The sequence below is a fragment of the Balaenoptera borealis genome (genome assembly GCF_965194805.1).
Source record: "Balaenoptera borealis genome assembly, chromosome: 8".
Taxonomy (NCBI): Eukaryota; Metazoa; Chordata; class Mammalia; order Artiodactyla; family Balaenopteridae; genus Balaenoptera; species Balaenoptera borealis.
Window position 1 is genome coordinate 5983946 of NC_138865.1, and position 20724 is coordinate 6004669.

The 20724-nt window shown below is 36.2% G+C and overlaps 1 protein-coding gene across 3 annotated transcripts in view; it reads left to right on the forward strand.

Annotated features, from left to right (window-relative positions):
- Positions 1-7125: 7125 nt before the first annotated feature.
- The window catches only part of SAP30 (Sin3A associated protein 30), a 101332-nt gene continuing 87733 nt past the window's right edge, over positions 7126-20724 (forward strand). Inside the window, exons 1-4 of one of the 3 annotated variants that reach the window (XM_082402155.1) lie at positions 7135-7746; positions 9248-9373; positions 9776-9874; positions 11924-12257. In XM_082402155.1, coding sequence (XP_082258281.1) covers positions 7426-7746; positions 9248-9373; positions 9776-9874; positions 11924-12046 — 669 coding nt within the window. In that variant the 5' untranslated portion in view covers positions 7135-7425 and the 3' untranslated portion in view covers positions 12047-12257. Of the gene's footprint in view, positions 7747-9247; positions 9374-9775; positions 9875-11923; positions 12258-20724 lie in introns of those variants that run through there. The other 2 variants (XR_014247463.1, XR_014247464.1) reach the window with 2 other exon arrangements.

The following is a 20724-nucleotide window of genomic DNA, read 5'->3' on the forward strand; positions in this document are numbered from 1 at the left end:
AACAATCAAAGATAATGGGATGAAAGAAGAGTCAAGAATTAGCCAGCACCAACAAAAACAACAGACAAAAAGACTTGATAACAAACATAGTCTTTATACCACTATGCTTGTTATGTTCATGGAAATAAGTCAAGCTTATAAATTTTGTCAAGGAACTGGAAACCATAAAAAATGACATTTAAGATTTGGAAAATAACCAAATGGGAATTATAAAACTAGAAAATAGAATAGTTAAAGGTATAAAAACTATGGGTAAATTTTAGAGCAGATTAGGCTCACCTAAAGAGAGAATGACTGACTGCAAGATAGGTTAAAAGAAACATCCCAAATGAGGGAAGGAGAGACAAAATTAAAAATAAAAAATATTGAAGATAGAGCAAGAGACATGGAGGATACACTGGGATGGCCTAATATATATATCAAACTGGAGTTCCAGAAATGAATGAGAGAATAAGGACCCAGACAATATGTGAAGAGATAATGGCTGAAAATTTCTGAGAATTGATTAAAGATGTTAATCTATAGGAAGCCCAATGAAGTACAAGCAGGATTTTAAAAAATAAAAGGCATTTTACTTTATGTGAAACCATAGAAAATCAAAGACAGAAAAAAAATTTTAAAAGAAGCCAGAAAAAAAAAAAAGGTGATTCTCAAAGGAACTTTGCATTTTCTAGAAAGAGGGCAAAGTAAAGATTAATACTGGGCTAAAAAAAGTAAAGAAAACATATTATAAGTTTTAGGGTCAAAAGAATAGAAAAAGAGTGTATAATTTCCAAACTAACTGGGGGGAAGTGGGATTATAAAAAAAAATCCAAAAGAAAACAAAAAAAGGAGAATAAAAATGTAGAGTAGGCACAACAAATATAAAGCACAAAAAGTGAAGGATTAATATGTTTGGGTTTAAATATATTGAAATATATTAGTAATTACATAACTATAAATAGACTAAATGCCCTAGTTAAAACACAAAGATTATCAGGCCAGATTTAAAAAGAAAACATGCAAAACCACATGTTTTAGAAACATATCTAAGACATCAGGATACAGAAAGGCTGAAAGTAAAAAGATGGAAAAATATATCATGCAAACACTAAGTAAAAGACAGGTGTTGTAACTATATTGATAGCAACCAGACAGAATAGAATTTAAGGCTAAAATCATTACAGAGATTATGAAGGTCACTACAGAATGTTAAAATGTTCAGTTCTGGGTTTACATAACAGTTTTTAATTTGTATAAATAATATGGTCTTAACATATGCAGAGGAAAAATTGACAGAACTAAGAAGAGAAATAAATCTACAAGCTAAGTGGGATATTTTAATTTAGTAATTAGTTGGAACAAGGAGACAAAAAGTCTGTAAGGATACATAAGACTGATTAGTCCATTTAATAATACCCGATGGACATAAATAGAACACTGACCTAAGCACAATATAAATTGTTTTCAAGTAGATACAGAATATTTTAAAAAATCAACCATATTCTTGGTTAAAAAGCAAACCTCATTAAATTTTAGTGGACTTAGAGATACGAGACCATCTGTATATGTTTGGAAATTAAGACGTCTCCATCCAAATAATTTAGGCATCAAAAATAATCATGAAGGAATTTAGATAATATTATGATGTGTGGGATGCAGACAAAATAGTATTCATAGGGAAATGTATAGCTTCTAATGAACATATTTGTAAAGAAATTAGTAAAAGAATAGCAAAATAAACAAAGTAGAAGGAAATAATAAAAGAGAAGAACTGAAATAGAAAAAAAATACCATAGAAACCATGAACAAAACTAAAATCAGTCCTTTGAAAGGTCTAATAAAACTGATAAAAACACTCTGGTGAGAAGGTAATATAGAAAAGTATCTTCATGACTTTGAAGGTACTAAGATACTAAGGAACTATTAAGTCACAAAAATGACCAGTCATAAAAGAAAAGATTGATATATTTTTTTCCACAGTAAAAGACTTTAGGGACTTCCCTGGTGGTGCAGTGGTTAGGACTCCACACTCCTGATGCAGCGGGCCGGGGTTCCATCCCTGGTCAGGGAACTAGATCCCACATGCATGCTGCAACTAAGAGTTTGCATGCCACAACTAAGGAGCCCAAGTGCCGCAACTAAGACTTGGTGCAACCAACTTAAATAAATATTAAAAAAAAAATTAAAAGACTTTAACCAAAAGTCACCACCACAGCCAAAAGGCAAGTGATAGAGTAGGAAAGATATTTGGAATACATAACTTCGAGAAATGGCTCTTATTCAGAATATATAAAGAACTACAAATCAATAGAAAAAGTCACAAACCCAGCAGAAGAACAGCTGAAGTCCGAAATAGAAGCTTCCAAAGAGGAAAGCCCAAAGACCAATTAACATATAACCTCATTAGTAATCAGGAATACTCAGTGTAAAATCACAATGAGATACCAGACAAATCCACTGGATCGTTTAAAAAAAAAAAAAAGTCTTGTGGAAGTGTCAAAGTTTGGAAGTACCCAGTAAAGTTGCAGCTATGCATACTCTATGACTCAGCAATTCTGTTCCTAAATACCTGTCCTATTAAACTGTAAGCACAGAGGTATCAGGGCACATGTACAAGAATGATCATGGCAAGGTTGCTTTTAATATCCCTAAACTGGAAACAACCCCTATGTCCATCAACAATAAAATGGTTAAATAAAGTGTATTTTATTCATTCACAATGAAAAGAGCTAGTTAAGCGAGGTACAAGCATATCTTCAAGACAGGGAAGAAGCCAGAGAAAACAATAACAAAGTACACGATTCCACTTAAATAAAGTTCAAAAACACACAAAAAACTAAAAAGTCTTTTTAGAGTTCATAATTGTGCGGTAAAATTATAAAGAAAAGGCAGGTGGTGAATACCCGAAATCAGGATAGCTGCTGCTGGCCGGGAGAGGGGTTAGATGGAGGAGGAGCACATGCGGTCACTCAGGGCTGTCAATCAAGGCCAGCGGCACAACTGGTGGGACCCAATGCAAAAATCTTTTTTCTTTCTTCCGTCTTGTCTCTCTCGACCTGTCATGGTGTTTTCTAATTTGCTATTTAACGTCGCTCTCCCTTGGGTATAGCGATTCCTATTGGTCAAAGGCAGACCCTCACAGGCGCCCGCAGCTCAGCGTGGGGCGGAGAGAGGGAGGGACTGCGCACCACAGCGGTCACTCCCTGCGTCAGCGCGGAGTGCTCAGGTCAGTGCAGAGATGGGAAAGGAGAGATCCGCCAGAACCCAGAAATTCAAAGATGAAAGGTTAAGAATTTCATGATGATGATGATCACTGAACCACAAGCAGAGTGGAGAGAGTAAGGGGTCGGAAGGGGTGGGCTTCTGAGCCTCTGCCCTGTGCCTCTGCGCTGTTTGCATGCCCAGAAAGCTGGCCCTGTTGACAATGTTCTATTTCTTGACCTGGGTAGTAGTTATATAGATGCTTGTTTTACCAAAACTGCTTAAATTGGACATTTATGTTTTGTGCACTTTTTTGGTGTGCTTGCTGTATTTTAAACTAGGTAAAAGAAAGCATGGTATAAAACAGCATGATCCTTAGCTGCAGTAAAATAGAATTATTCATGTATAGACATGTATATACTGGTATATGCATATAACTGTTTTTCTAGAAGGAAACACAGAACTTGTTAACATTGGTTGCTTTTAGGGACACGGATTTGGGGAGATGAAATAGGCTTTTATTTTTCATATTGAAACTTTTTGTATTATTTGAATTTACCATCATGTTCATGTGAAGATTATGTACTAATTTGCATATTTTGAAATTAATTTCTTTAATTGCTTATTTTGCAATAAAACCAGAAAAGTTCATATTAAAAGCCTTAGAGGGAAGAAAGGCAGGGGAAAATGCTTTTTAAAGAATATTTTGAACCCTTTCAGAAAGCAAAGAATATTTTGATGATGTCAAAAACACTCTTATAATTTAGGTTTCATAAATCATTTTCCATATTGTCTATTGTGAGGTAAATTTACCATGAAGCTAATGGATGTAAGGTTCAGAGTCCCTTAAAAGGCTTGTATCTAATTTTACATTCATAATTCTGTATATTTTTCTTAAAGACCCCTCAGATTATATAAACTTGAAGCTCCCCAAAACCTGATTCCAACCTTGACTGTGAATTATACTTAGAGCAAGAAATTATTACCGGCCCTGAATATGAGGAGTTTTAGACATAAACAATGATCCATGGTTGTTAAGAAAATTTCTTTGTAGGGAGGATGGATTCACTGAAGAGATACTTTAAATCTCAAATTTACATGTCACCTACTCCAGGAATGTTTTCTACTTGTCAGAGGTGAATCATTTCCTTCTGTGTGCTAAGTCTGTACTTTTCCTCTAATTTTATTGAGGTATATGTCTTTGTCTAGGCTACTATAAGAAATAAATACCATAGAGTAGGTGGCTTATAAACAAAAGAAATTTATTTCTTACAGTTCTGGAGGGTGGGAAGTTCAAGATCAAGGTGATGACAGGTTCATGGCTGGTGAGTGTCCACTTTCTGGTTGATAGATGGGCATCTTCTCCCATGGATGGCAGGAGGAGTGAGGTTGCTCTCTAGAGCCTCTTTTCTGAGGGCACTAATCCCATTCCTGAGGGCTCCACCCTCATGGCCTAATCACCTCCCAAAGACCCTACCTTCAAATATTATCACACGAGGATTAGGTTTCAACATATGAATTTTGTGGGGACACAAACATTCAGTCTATAGCATGTATCATGTGCTTGTTAAGCTACCTGTCTCCCCTATTAGACTGTGAGCTCCAAAATGGCTAGGACCCTCTCCCAATTATTTTTGTATCCCCAGAGCCTAGAAAAGATCCTAGTATGCAATAAATGAGTGACTGAAACTTCTGAAAACACTGTATTGTCTGTAAAGGAAGCATAGCCACAATTCATCACTTTAGTAAAATTCATATGAAATTGATATATAACTATACATGAACTGATTTGATCACATTTGCAGAAGGTAGACTATAAACTTTTTTTTTTTTAGACTATAAACTTTTAAGGGCAAGAACCAAACAATTTTAAATTATATAAAATTACAAAAAAATATGAATATCCCAATGTTTGCCTTATACTGTTTTTAACAAACAAAAACTTACAAATGGAAACCACCTTTTAGCCATTCCCAGATACCATCCATTGGCCTCTCTAAGAGATGACCACCACCTTGAAGCTGGTGTGTGTCCATTCTATCCATATAGTCTCATTTTTACTATTTAAGAAAATATATCTATAAACAATAGGTAGTATTATTCTGTGTTTTAATACTTGAAGCCAACAATATCTAAATACACATATGATGTGAGCCACATGTGTAGTTTTAAATGTTATAGTAGGCACATTTTGAAAAATGGAAACAGGTAAATTTTAATGTTTTATTTAACCCAGTATAGCCAAAATATAATCATTTGAACATGTAATCAATATAAAAATTGTTACTAAGCTAATCAATATTCTTTTAAAAAAGTCTGGTACTAAGTCTTTGAAATCCTGCTGGTAGTTTATACATACCGGCACATCACAGTTCAGATGCTAAATTTAGATTTCATAAAATTTAAGTTGAAAAAATAGATTCCTATCCAAGTTGTTCCAAACATATTTAAAAGTTTTCCAATAACTGAAATCAGTTTTAAAAATTTAAATGAATTAAAATTAACAATTCAGTTTTTCAGTCACAATAACCACATTTCGAGTGCTCAATATCCACATAAGGCTAGCAGACACACTGTTGGAAAGTGCAGCTTTAAAAGATAACACAAATACTCACCATTCAGCATCTTTCTTTTGCCCACTACATTTTTTTTTCTTTCTTTGCTATATCCTAAAACATAAGTGCACAGATGGACTGAATGGCTTTGAATTTCAGGGCAGATGACAGTTTATATTTTTAAAAAATCATCTATCAATAAGCTTACTCAGTAAATATAAAAGAACTTTCAAAAAACCCTACTGCTTTCTATCTTTGTTTAAACAATGGGATTGTTAAACAGGATATACGTACTGATAAATAATGACGCGCTGCAATTAGCAAAGGCGCAGCCTTCGTACCAGCCTCTCCCAACCTTCCACCCCGCCCTCCACACGCACGCACCCACACGTACACATGCACACGCGCGCGCACAGACACGTACACAGACACGAGCGCGCGCGCGCCCCGACGACCCCGGAGCTGCGCTTTCCCTGCGCTCTCGGCCGGGCGCGCGCCTTCGGGCTCCGGGAGCCCCAGGCTGACCGAGACTCGGAGGGGCTACACGTCCCTTTTAAATGCTATTAGACCGCCTCCCAGTTCCCTCGAGGAGAAAGCGGAGAGGCAGGGGGTGGAAGCGAAAAGCAGCCCCGTTAAGTCCACTTGTCAGCAGCTCCACCTCAAGAAGCGGCAGTGTGCGCCCCGCAAGCCAGCGCGTTCCTCGCAGGGACAATGCGAGGATCTGGAGGCGGCCTCCAGTCCGACATCGGCCCCATCCTGGCGCGGAGGTCGGCACGCGCGTTTCCCCTTGGCAGGCGCCCTCACAGACAGTCTGGGGCGTCAGTCGGCGCAACTGCTATCAGATCCCGTGGTGTTAGCTGCGGGACCTCCGGGACCCGAAGAACGCCAGGGCGCCCGTTCTCCTCGGTCTGGGTTTCCCACAAAAACGTAGTCACATCAAAAACTTTTTCCACAGATACGAAAACAGCCCGAAACTTTTTTCCCACAAGCTCCCTCCACTTCCCTCCTTCTCCCGCCCCCCGCGTTTTGTGCTTCGCCTCAGGAATTGAGTGACCTCTTCGTGCAGAATGCCAGCTCTGCAAAATTCAGGACCTAAACACAGCCCAACTTCCCGGGAGAGACCAGAAACAAGAAACCCTCGCAACCCCAACCACACGCCCCTTGTTTTCCCCGTGTTTCACCAAAAAAAAAAAAAAAAAAAAAGGCCCGACCCGCCTCCGCGCCATGAATGCTGGGATAAGTAGTTCCCCTAAACCGCGAAGCGCTGGGTCAGATTGGAGCTGAGGTTGGCTCCCCGGAAGAAAACTACGATTCCCATGGTGCCATGCGACAGAGTGGAAGGGGCGGGACGGGCAAGGGGGCAACGCGCTTGCGCAGGTCGAGGGCCGGAGGGAGGCGGAGGCGCTGTGGTCCAACTGCTGAGGAGTCTCCATGTGACAGTGAGCGGCGTCCCGGCTCCAGGCGACGCCAGACTCTGGTTCCCGACCCCAAGCTCCGTCCACTGTCCCGGCGCCAGCAGACACCGGCAGGCCGGGGGCCCGCGGTGTTGTCCGGAGGCCGCGGGCGCAGAGTGAGTAGCCGCCGCCGGGCAGGTGCCTGAGGGACCGCCTAGACCCCGACGTCTCCCGAGAGGCGAGCGGCGCGGCGAGCGGGGCTTCTGTCAGCGCGGCGCCGCGAGCGTGGGGACATGAATGGCTTCACGCCCGAGGACATGAGCCGCGGCGGGGACGCGGCCGCCGCCGTGGCCGCCGTGGTCGCCGCTGCCGCCGCCGCCGCCGCCGCCTCGGCCGGGAACGGGGCCGGAGCGGGCGCCGGGGCCGAGGTGCCGGGCGCCGGGGGGGTCTCGGCGGCGGGGCCCCCGGGAGCGGCCGGGCCGGGCCCGGGGCAGCTGTGCTGTCTGCGCGAGGACGGCGAGCGGTGCGGCCGGGCGGCGGGCAACGCCAGCTTCAGCAAGAGGATCCAGAAGAGCATCTCCCAGAAGAAGGTGAAGATCGAGCTGGATAAGAGCGTAAGTGACGGCGGGACGGGCCTGCCCTGCGCGGCCCACGGGCGCTCGGGGAGCGGAGCAGACGCGACGTCGGTGGGGTGCGGGGCCCCCAGACCTGGGCGCAGCGCGAGCCCGTTCTGGCGTCTCTAGTAGGAAGCAAACAACAAAGTGCTGCAACTCGGCCCTCCGCCCGCAGCCGACAGGCTCGCGCGCCGCGGACCCGCGCCCTGCCTCCCCCTCCTCCTCCGCGGGGGCCGGGACGCGAAACAAAGGGGGCGGCCGAGCAGAGGGCCCGGAGTAGCTGTTCTGCAGCCCGGCGGCTCCGTGTGGAACGGAGGCGCCTTCTTTGTTTTGCTGCCCGAGCCGGCGCTCGGCCCCGGGGAGTAGCTCCCCCGGTCTGGGGACAGTGGAGTCCTGGTAGGGCCTGACGCCGCGGGCGACGAGGATCCCGTTCCCCGTCCCGCGGGCGCGGGGGCAGGCGACGCCTGGCTGCGAGCCGGGCAGCCGCTCCCAGCGTGGGGAGCGCGCAGCCTCTGCGGTTTCGCCCTCGGGTTGGCAGCCATCAGGGTTTCTTTCTTCGTCCTTTCGCACGTCTGTTCTTTTGACCGTCGCTGAGGTTTTTAGAAACGGCCATTTGAACTTTTGGGAGCTCTGGGCGGCGGTAATAAATAACAAAATGTCAGAACCGGCACACATCGTGCATCTTTTTAGCTTGCACTTAGCTTAGAGGTTAATTTAAAAGCCTATTAGCTCAGTCCTCAATTGTTTGTTTTTTTTAAGGAGTAACTGCTAATGTACGAAACCTGGTATTTCAGATGTTACCGTACAGCTCTCAGAACTATGTAATTAAAGTTTTTGAAAAGTTTATTTGAGATACTTTCTGCCTATTCAGTTAGTTCCTCCGTCGTGTTCATGAGAAACTTTTCAGGTGTACTTGAATAATTTCACATTGCTTTGGTTGGAAAAACGTATTACTGATAAATGCATTTAATACGCAGAGGAGTTCATAATTCAAATTTAAATTTAGGATGTGAAATCAGCAACTTATTTGTAAAAATGGGTAGTTTTGTGCTCGATTATAATTTGAGTATTAAGTTAGCATGGTTAGGAAGCATACATTACGGTATTTTAAAATGCTCTTTAAGTAGAGAAAATGCTATCAAATAGCAAAATTGTGAACAGCATCATTTTTCCCTTGTTAACAAAAACAGCATGACTGAACTAATCTAGTTCACCATCGGTGCAATTTGAATCCAGGCGGTAGGAATTTCTCGTTCTTTGCGTCTCGCTTCCCTTACTGGCACCTCTCCCCGCCCCACCCCCAATCCTCTTAACAATATTGCCAGACATGGTAGGTTTTAACTGGGTTCAGGACTGAAGTAGAAAGAAACGTGCGTTGTCTTAACAATGGCCTGTTTGGACTGTTGTTTTTATTTTTAATAATTCACTGTGAAATGTATTTTTAATACATAGACACATTTTACGGCAATCATAAGTAGTCTGTGAAACTTTTCTGTTTCAGGCAAGGCATCTTTACATTTGTGATTATCATAAAAACTTAATTCAGAGCGTTCGAAACAGAAGAAAGAGAAAAGGGAGTGATGATGATGGAGGAGATTCACCTGTTCAAGATATTGATACTCCAGAGGTAGGTGAAAGTTTCGTATGTTAAATGTAAATCTTAAGTGCTCCATTCTGAAAGTTTTATTTAAAAAATATGAACAAATTTTAAAAATACTTAAAGCATTTGAGAAATCTGAAAATGAAAGCAAAATTAAATATGGCCAGTTAACATGCAGTTACACAATTGGACTTGTTACAGTTTCAATTGACAACTCTTAGAGCTCTGTTGTCTTATAAGTTCTTTTTTTTGGTCCCTGGTCTTTAATAATTATGCTCAAAAGATTGAAGTGTTTAATACATTTGTAGTTTTGGTTATATAAAAGGCATTTTTAATAATGGAGTTAAGTTTTCATTGTGTTGAAATTGCATTGTTGTTATATATAACAAAGCTAAGTCTTTTAACAAATGATATGTTAATTTTTTCCAGGTTGATTTATACCAATTACAGGTGAATACACTTAGGAGATACAAAAGACACTTCAAACTCCCAACCAGACCAGGACTTAATAAAGCCCAGCTTGTGGAGGTATATATGAGTTTTAAGCTATTTAACCTTTAAATGAGCCTGTTCATACAAAAAGGGTCATTAAATGCTAATGACATTATTAATGTAGCATATATAACAATACCTTTTATCAGTAGTTAGAAAAATCAAAGTTAGTAAAACTATTGTGGAAGAATCTAGTTGCCTAGAAATGTTTGTCTACCACTTAGGAAATTCCTTTGTGTAATGACTACTCAGTGGATTCTGTGCAGTTTTCTAAGAATCTTCCAATAATGACTTTCAGAAATAGTGAGTGAAAGTTTCTTTAATTCTCATTCTAGAAACCTGTTTATTTTAAAATTCTATTTGTTAAGTAAACATTTATTGAACACCTAATTGAGGCATAATAAAATAAATTAATAAGCTTTGATGTCTTCGTTAGAATTTATTTTTTGAAGTTTTTGATGGAGTAGGTTTTACAGATAAGCCCCTAAACAGTATTCCCATACCTGGCTGATTTAACTATTTCAGAACTTGTCCTGGTTGCTGTTAGTTTTATTTGAAGCACCCATGTTTTTACGTCTAGAAGATGCAAAGACTTGTATCCAAGCTTTTACTTATAGTTTCTTGATATAGGACTTGTAGTCCTTCAGTGAATTTTGAAAAATTGAGTGTGTTTGTGTTCCCAGAAATAATAGAGCCAAGAAATCTGTACATCATATTAAGATATTTATAGATTTATATGTTTGTACTTCTATCATATTTAAAATAAAAATGCTTAACCTATTCGACAGGATATAATAAATATATAAATCAGTTTTCTCATATTCTTCAGCTTGAATTTAGTAATCCAACATTTTCTAAAATGTGCATATTGAATAAGATAGAAGATGAGTAGAATGCTTTTAACATTAAGATCCAGTATATTAACACTTTAGCCAGAGCTGCTGCTTTCCTTCTTGCCTAGGCAACAAAAATCTAATTTTTCTTTAAATTTGATTTAAAAGATCACATCCTTTTTGGATTGTATAGTACATTAATATAACATAAATATAGATATTGCCTGCCATGATGAAACTATATTGATATATATACAGTTACTAATCAAGTGAAGGTACCTTTGTTTTGGGACAAATGAGAACCGAAGAAATGATTATTTTAAATATTACATTTAAATGTATATATTTTTTAAATGCAGAAATCAAACGAAGTTTTTGATAATCTGATCTATAATTTAAAAAGTTAAATTATTTCTAGAGCTATTTTCTTTTTTAGAAATGAGAAATCCAAATAGTCACGAGTGTTATAACTTACTCAGAAATGCAGATATTTACTAATGATTCCAGAGTTGAGTGACTGTCCTCCTTAAGTCTCTTAATTATCTTTCTCTTTAAGAAGTTTTATCTTCTAGAATCTAAATATGCATATCAGCGCCCCAGTTTAGTCTGTTATACTTCTATTGGTAGTTGCAGTGCACAGAATGGAAAGGCAAGAAAGCAGGTAAACATTCTTCAGTGGACATCCCTTTTTTCCTTCTCATTTTCCATCAGTTTTTATTCAGAATAATTTTCAGGGAACCTTAACAAAAAATATTGCCAATGAATGAATGAATGAATGTAAGTTGTAGCAGACATATTTGTAAGATAATTCATGATTTGTTTCTATAGTACCAAAACTTTTTCAACTTAATGTTTATCCTTTTTCCATAACTAGAGACTAAACCATTATATGATGCATGTGGACTCCTACATTCTGTTCTATTTCATTGATATTTGAAGTTTAAAAGTAAAACTGCTTAATTCCTAATCTAGATCTCAGTTATAAAATTCAAAATAAGTAAAAGGAAATACATATTGTAATTAATATATAGTTAATTGAGTGGGCCAAGGGATCCTTTGAAATCACGCTATCTCTTGTTCATAATATCTTACTCTTATATGCTTTTCATCCTGTTGGTTCTTTATTAAATTTATTTTTTAAAGGAAATAGCTCTTATCACACTTTTTCTTTTGATGACAGTATTTTTTACCTAGTTTATAAAATCTGTTAATATCTATAATTTAATTTCCTCAATTTTTTTTTTCTTTATAGATAGTTGGTTGCCACTTTAGGTCAATTCCAGTGAATGAAAAAGACACCTTAACATATTTCATCTACTCAGTGAAGAATGACAAGAACAAGTCAGATCTCAAGGTTGATAGTGGTGTTCACTAGGAGAGATGGAATTGAGAGTAAGACTTGGATGTTCATGTTAAGACTGCTTACTGCTTTTTCACATGTAGAAATGTTCCTTGTGTATTTTTTCTACAGAAGATTTTCTCTGGTTTTATTTTCTTTGTTTCTGACTCTAATAATTAGTTGGAAACTCATGTAAAATGAGCTTTCCTAGATTAAAAAATATTTTAAATAAAGGTTATTACTATTATAGTTGCTTCAGTGTATTTATTTTGTGAAACTTGATTTTTATTTTAAACTGACTTTTAGGAACCAGTATTAATTGAGATTTTAATGTGAAGATCATTTTGTTACCTTTTTTCTTTTTTCTTTTTTTTAATTCTGAGGAACTAACAGAAGTAACAGATGTAGCACATTTGCTTTCTCTGGGACAGTCTGATTTGGAATTAAGGATATCCTAAATAGTATTATTTTTTAAAGTGCTTTTTAGTACTAACAGGTTTGAAATATCAGGAAGAACAAATAGTTTAATGCCTGCCTCCTTCCAAAGAAGACGTAATGTGTCAGCAAAGGTAAACACAGTGCTGAAAATTGAAATCTGAACATAGAATTAAATAGTTTGTTGTTTCTTTAAATTTTGTTTTAGTGGAAAGGTATTTATATGGCACAAATATAGAAAGAACCTCTGCACTGCCCCTTAATTTTCAGTCATGTTCTGTACTGCTTACACTGCAAATTAAAGCTAATAAATTGGAGAGATCTAGAAATCTAACAAGATCTTAAAATTTTGGTCATACATAGCTCTGACCTGAGTTCTATTTTATTTCCTTTTTATATTTCATTCTCTATCAGTTTTCTCTTAAATATTTTTAACCTCTGCTTTTCCTGAGATTGTATTATTTAACCAGGGTCTTAGAGTTACAAATCAAATTTATAGCTTGTGACATCAGAACAGAACAACAGTTTCAGTGAAGTGTTCTGAGATTGTGGTACAAATTTCAGGATGGAAATGGCCGAGACCATTAATGTAGCTCAGGATATCTCAAGGTTGACATTTGGGCCTGATAATTCTTTATTGTGGGAGGCTGTCCTGTGTGTTGTAGGTTTGGCGGCCTCACCGGAGTCCACACACTAGAGCCAGCAGAGCTCCAAAAGTGATAACCAAAAATATATCTAGACATTGTCAAATGTCCCTGGTGGGGACAGAATAGCAGAATAACCCTGATTGGGAACTGCTATGTAGCCAAATTTAAAGAACATACTGGTTCAATAGAAGGTGAGTCTGTGTATTTTTAAGTGTTCTGAGTGTATTGACAGCTAGAAAATAATGGTGAGCTCTAAGGCTACTGGTCTTTATTCTTGCTGTGACCATTTAAAGATTTACTTGCTACTTTATTGATAAGCCAGAGCTTGTAATAATTGGTATTACAGAAACCTCTGGTTTCCAGTACTCCAGAAATCTCCATGAGAAGTTTTTTTCTTAGCTGTATGAAGATGAACCACATAGCTACAAGATGTGGTGGTTTATTTGAAGAAAGTATTACCTTTATATTTTATATTTTTACCTAAATCTATAAAGACTTAGTTTTTCAATAGAAACTTGTCTGTAGGCTTATTTTTTCGTATAAAACCCCACTCCATTCTTATGAAAAAAGCTTGAAATTATTTGCTGACATTAAAATGTATGTTTATGAATACAATGAATCAATGTTAGTTTCATACAATTATGTGCATAAAATGTAGTTGTATAAAAAAGTGAAAGAATAAGAGTTGAGTGTTGATTATCCAGTGAAATTAAATCCTCGTTAGAGCAATTTAAAACATGAAAAATTGAGAACTTAAGAGCCTCCCCAAAGATGAGAGACTCAGGAAGCTGCAGTGTAAAAGTTTTACATAAAAATTTTAATTCTTTGCTGTTGGGTTTTAAAAATCACGAGTTTAGTGGAAATCTTTTTACTTATCTATATCTGAACAAGAAAAAGTAAATCTCTATAAGTATATGGTTTACTTTTAATATTAGAGCACCAGGAAAAGAATCCAAATTTGACTACCATTGGGGTAGAATGTGTAGCAGCAGCTCAAGAAATAAGTTATTTGGTAACTACCTTCTACTGAATAATTTAGCAAAAGGCTAAAAATTAATGTCTGAAATTTCTTAAGAAAGTAAGCTCTATTATTTCTACATAAAGCTTTTTTTAAAATTGAAGTTAGCCACTTTAAAGTGTACAATTTGGTAGTATTTAGTGTATTCAAAATGTTGTGCAACCACCAGCTCTATTTTAAAAACTTTTCCTTACCCCATAGAAACACTGATAAGTAACTACTCCCAATTCCACCTCTTCCCATCCCCTGTTAACCTCTAATCTTTCTGTCGCTATGGACTTGCCTATTATGGATATATCATGTAAAGGGAATCATGCAATACATGTCCTTTTGTTTCTGGATTTTTTTTTTGCTTTAATATTTTCAAGGTTTATCTAAATTGCAGCATATATTAGTAGTTTTTGCTTTTTATGGCTGAATAACATTCCATTGTGTGAATTTGTTTTTCCAGTCATCCATTGATTAGAAAATTTGTTTTTCACAATTTGTTTTTCCAATTTGTTTTTCCAATCACAATTGGAAAATCACAATTTGTTTTTCCAGTCATCCATTGATGGACATTTAGACATTTGGATTTCCACCTTTGGCTATTATGAATAATGCTGCTATAAACATTCATGTACAAGTTTCTGTGTGGACATGTCTTCATTTTTCTCGGATATATATCTAGGAGTGGAGTTGCTGAGTCACATGGTAATTCTATAACGTTTTGAGGAACCTCCAAACTTTTCCATAGTGGCTGTATCATTGTACGTTCCTAACAGCTATTTCTCCAAATTGCTAATACTTGTATTTCCTTTTTTTTTTTTTTTTTTTTATTAAAGCCATCCTACTAGGTGCGAAGTGGTATCTCACTGCGGTTTTGATTTACATTTCTTTTCAGTTCCTTTGTTCATTTTTAAATTGGGTTGTTTTTGTTGTTGCTGAGTTGTTAGGAGTTCTTTATTCTAGGTATTGACTCTACATCCAATATATGATTTACAAATATTTTCTCCCATTTTGTAGATTGCCTTTTCACATTCTTGTTAATGTTCTTTGATGCATAAAAGTTTAAAATTTTTATTTAGTACAATTAATTTTTTTCTTCTGTTGCTTATACTTTTGGTGTGAAGCCTAAGAATCCATTGCCAAATCCAAGGTTATAAAGATTAGCCCGTATGTTTTTTCTAGGAATTTTATAGTTTTAGCTCTTATATTTAGGGCATTGACCCATTTTGAGTCAATTTTTGTATATGGAGTGAGGTAGAGTTCCAGCTTCATTCTTTTGAATGAGGTTATCCAGTTGTTCCAGCAGTATTTGTTGAAGAGACTGTTCTTTCCCCACTGAATGGTCTTGGCACCTTTGTCAAAAATCAATTTGCCATAGGTGTTTTGGTTTATTTCTATATTCTCAATTCTGTTCCTTTGGCCTATATTTCTATTAAGCCAGTACCATACATACTTGACTACTGTAGCCTTGTAGTATAGTAGGTTTTAAAATCAGAAGGTGTGAGTCCTCCCACTTTGTTTTTCTTTTTCAGTATTGTTTAGGATATTTGGGGCCCCTTGCAGTTCCATATGAATTTGAGGATTGGCTTTTCTATTTCTGCAAAAAAAAAAAAAAACCATTAGAATTTTGATGATTGTACTGAATCTGTAGATCGCTTGACAGTTGCCATCTTAAAAACGTTAAGTATTTCAATCCGTGAACATGGATTATCTTTCCATTACTTTTAGGTCTTCTTTAATTTCTTTCTATAATGTTTTGTAGTTTCCAGTGTACAGATCTTTCACCTCCTTGGTTAAATTTATTCATGATACTTTATCCTTTTTGATGTTATTATAAATGGAATTGTTTTGTTAATATCTTTTTTTGGATTGTTCCTTACTGGTGTATAAAACACTGATTAGTATGTGTTGACCCTGCACCTGTGCTGAATTCATTTATTAGCTCTAGTAGTATTTTTGTGGATTTTATGATATTTTCTATATATGGAATCATGTTATCTTTAAATAGAGTTAATTTTACTTCTTCCTTTTTAATTTGGATGCTTTTTATTTATTTTTCTTGCCGAATTGCTCTGACTAGGACTTATAGTACAATGTTGAGTAGTAAGGATGAAAACAGGCATCCTTGTCTTGTTCTTTATCTTACGAAGACAGCTTTCAATCTTTCACCATTGAGTATAATGTTAATTGTGGATATATCGTAAATGCTCTTTATTTTATTAAGGAAGTTTTCTTCTATTCTTAGTTTGCTGAGTTTTTTAATCATGAAAGGGTGTTGAATTTCGTCAAATACTTTTTCTATAACTGTTGAAGTAATCATGTTTTCCCCCTTTTTGTTCTGTTAATTTAGTGTATTACATTGAATTATTTTCTTTGGTTGAACCACCCTTGCATTCCTGGGATAAATATCACTTGGTCATGGTGTATAATCCTTTTAGTGTGCTGTTGGGTTTGGTTTGTTAGTATTTTGTTGAAGATTTTTACATCTATATTCATAAGGGATATTGTTCTATAGTTTCTTCTGCTGTCTTTATCTGACTTTGCTATCAGGATAATGCTGGCCTCATTGAATGTGTTAGAAAGTGTTCTCTCCTTTTCTATTTTTTGGAAAAATTTGAATAGGAGTGACGTTAATTTATTTTTTAAAAGTTTGATTGAATTCACTAGCGAAACCATCTGGTCCGGGACATTTCTTTGATGGAAAATTTTTGATTATTGATTCAACCTCTTTACATATTATAGGACAGTTGAGGTTTTCTATTTATTCTTGAGTCAACTTTGGTAATTTTGTGTTTCTAAGAATTTGTCCATTTCATCTAGTTTATTCAATTTGTTGTCATACAATTGTTCATAGCGTTCTCTTATAATACTTTTAATTTCTGTAAGGTTGGTTGTAATGTCCCTGCTTTTATTTGTAATTTTAGTTATATGTGCTTTCTCTCTCTTTTTTTTTTTTTAGTAGTCGAGCTGAGGGTTTGTCAATTTTGTTGATATTTTATTTGGTTTCATTGATTATTATTTTTCTATTCTCCATTTCATTTATTTCTGCTCTAATCTTTATTATTTTCTTTCTTCCACTGGCTTTGGATTAAGTTTGCTCTTCTTTTTCTAGTTTCTTAAGATGCAAAGTTCAGTTGATTTGAGATCTTTCTTCTTTATTAATGTATATGTTTGCAGCTATAAATTTCTCTCTGAGTACTTCTTTTGCTGCATCCCGTAAGTTTGGTATGTTTTATTTTTGTTTTCATTCATCTCAAAGTATTTTCTGACTTTCCTAGTTCTTTCTTCTTTGACTCATTCGTTGTTAAGGATGCATTGTTTAATTTCCACATATTTGTGGATTTTCCTGTTTTTCTTCTGTTATTGATTTCTAGCTTCATTCCATTATGGTTAGAGAAGATAGTTTGTATGATTTCAGTTTTTTTAATTTATGGAAAATTGTTTTATGGGCTAACAGACTATCCTGAAGAATGTTCCATGTGCACTTGAGAAGAATGTGTATTCTGCTATCGTTGGGTGAAGTGTTCTGTATATGTCTCTTAGGTCTAGATGGTTTAGAGTATTGTTCAAGTCCTCTGTTTCCTTTTTAATCTTCTGTCTAGATGTCTATCCATTATTTAAAGTAAAGTATTGAGACCTCCAACTATTATTGTAGAACTATTTCTCCTTTCAGTTCTGTCAGTGTTTCCTTCATATATTTTCTGGCTCTGTTGTTTGATGCATATATATCTATAATTTTTATATCTTGTTGTGGATTGACCCTTTTAACTATAAAATGTCTTTCCTTGTCTCTTGTACAATTTTTTTAATTTAAAATCTATATTGTCTGATATTTATATAGCCATGCCAGCCAGCTCTCTTTTATCTGCTATTTGTATGGATTTACATAGTTTTGATAGCAAAATTCAGATTATGATCTAGGCAAGTGATGGTGGTTCAGAAATAAATTTTTGTCGTGTTATTGCTTATTTATTTAACCGGAGTTAGTTTAAAAGTGTCAAGAAATGTCTTATGTATGATATATTTTTTTTTAAGTGTGTGTACTGTTTACTATAGAATTTATTCTTTGGGGATTAGGAAATTTCTTGTATTTCTTTGTAGCTAAAAGCTGATACTATAAACTTTAGTTTACTCTATGTGTCATATCCCAGTTGCATTTATAGTCTACATAGTCAACTATAGTTCTCAAATAATAACCATATTAATTGCTACTAGATTATCATATATGTGTTTGTGTGTGTGTGTATTGTATGTGTGTGTATTCCCTTTAGTGTATATTTAAAGTAGACATCAAGTCAGTTTTATACCCATAATACCCAACAGACTTACGTTCTGACTTCTAAAACTCTGGAAATGGAGATCACATATACTTCTTTTGTTGAAAATTTACTATAGGTTTTTATTGTAAAATTCTGAGAGTATACTGGCTACATGTATGCCATGCATTTCTCTCCAGGTATACGTACCACTATACAAAGCTGAGCACATTTTGGTGATACCGTTCTGTAGACGTAAATTGAGGAAGCTAATTCAATGTCAGTTTACTATACTTTTCTAATAGCAGTTTCTCTTTAATTCTTTGACAGAAAAGTTTAGGTTTAGGTGGTTAATGCAGTATGATTTAGAAATATATGAATTTGATAATTTTTTCCTTTTGGGAAAATTATTTTAAAGCCCATAGTATTTTACTGGTAAGATTATTTACATTTTAAAAGTACCTGTCATAATACTTTGCTAAGACAATTTATTATTGAAAGAATTCATGTGTATCTCTGGGCAATTATAAGGAAGTTAAGGTTGCAGAGTGAGCTGTGAATGTTCTTACCTGTCGTCTCCCTCTAAGAGTTGTTGCTCATTGTTTTGTTTCTCCACGTTGCTTCCAATTCTCTAATAATCCTTTAGGATTAGTACCTTATCCCAGCAAACAAAAATTTTCAAGGAGTCCCTATGGATTATGATGAGAATAAGAAAAATTTTATCAAGAAGAGATGAGCTATTAGTAAGTATTATTGTCAACTTTGTGCTCAGCACCATGGAATTCATAGTAAGAACAAGAATATAGAAAGTCAAAGATAAAAATACAGATTGTTATTCATTTAAGCATTTAACATATATGAGCTATCTGAAATGTACTTGTCACATACAAGTAAAAGTTTGCTTTTCTAAAAAGGAAATAGATTATCTGATGCTATTAAATAAAGTAGTGGTTAAGACTCTAGATGCTAGAGGAAAACTGGTCAGATTCAAAACCTGGCTTTACTGCTCTGATAATGTAACTTAATATGAGCTACTTAATCTCTAAGCCTTGGCATTTTTGTCCATAGAGCAGGGCTTGTGATAGTACCTATCTAATTCAGTTGAAAGACAGTGTTTACCACAATAGTACATTTTTAATAAAAGCTTAGTTGTCTTCTGTTGTAGCTAAAAGCTATTGAAAAAATAAAGGATCTATTCATTGAATGACTGAATGAAATGTTTGCTTTTAAAAACGTATTGACCAAGTCAGAAAAGGTTGCATAGGTAAGTTGTGTGAACATTCATGTTTTTACATTTATTTGGTAAAACATATTGACCAAGTCAGAAAAAGTTGTATAAGGTACGTTGTGTGAACATTCACGTTTTACATTTATTTGGTTATTTACATAAAAAAGAGTGTGTGCTTCTATAATGCATTCATTTCTAAAAGAATGTATTGCAATTTGATATTACAGGTTATTTCCAGAAAGGAGAGAAAATGAAGAATAGTCATAATAATCTATAAAATTCCATTTATTAAATATTTAGCTTTTTTCCAAATACTATTTTTCTCATCAGGTTTTGAGTGCAGTAATAAGGGAATATATAGTAAAAAGCCATTGTTGAATTGCCTTGTTTTTTTCCTCCCTCAAAGAGAGTCTATACCAAGTAGAAAATGTACTGATGATTTTCTTTATTTACCTATTCTATGCACTGTTCCAGAAAGGATATAAGACTTCTGTTATTGTGTTAGTTTAACTTTAATACCTGTCAATTCAGTGAAGGAAAAAAAAGCTCAATCAAATCATATACTGTGTTGATAAAACAATATATTTTGAGTTTTTTAAAAACAATTCCACTTCTTCATGCATTTTTGTAAAAGTCATACTATTTGAAAACATGTTCTGCCTTATGTTTTTGCAGCTTTTAAGAGGAACTGAATTCTGATTACCTCAAAATTGTTTTGTTCAGCCCAGTAACACCTATTGAACACTGAAACTGTTCTGCGTGTGGTCTTGAGAAACAGATCAGGGACCTCCAAGGATGTATTTCAGTGAAACAATGTCACTTTAACTCAAAATGGTTATCTCCTAGATTTACTACACGTGTGGTGCTTCTCGAACGTTTCCCCACAGCAGTACTTTGTATAGCACCCTACACTTCTCCTTTGTAGCAGCAGGCTTCACATTTATAAATGTTTGTAATGATTACAGTTTTGTTAGAATACAAGTTCCAAGAGGAGAAGTCCATCTTATTCATTACTACATCCCCAGATCTTAATAACAGCTGGCACTTAGCGAGTATCTAATAAATTTTTATAGCATGAAGGACTTTCTGAAATTAATTCTGCTGGCTACTCGTCAGCGCACACCTCCAAAGGTGTGGAGCAT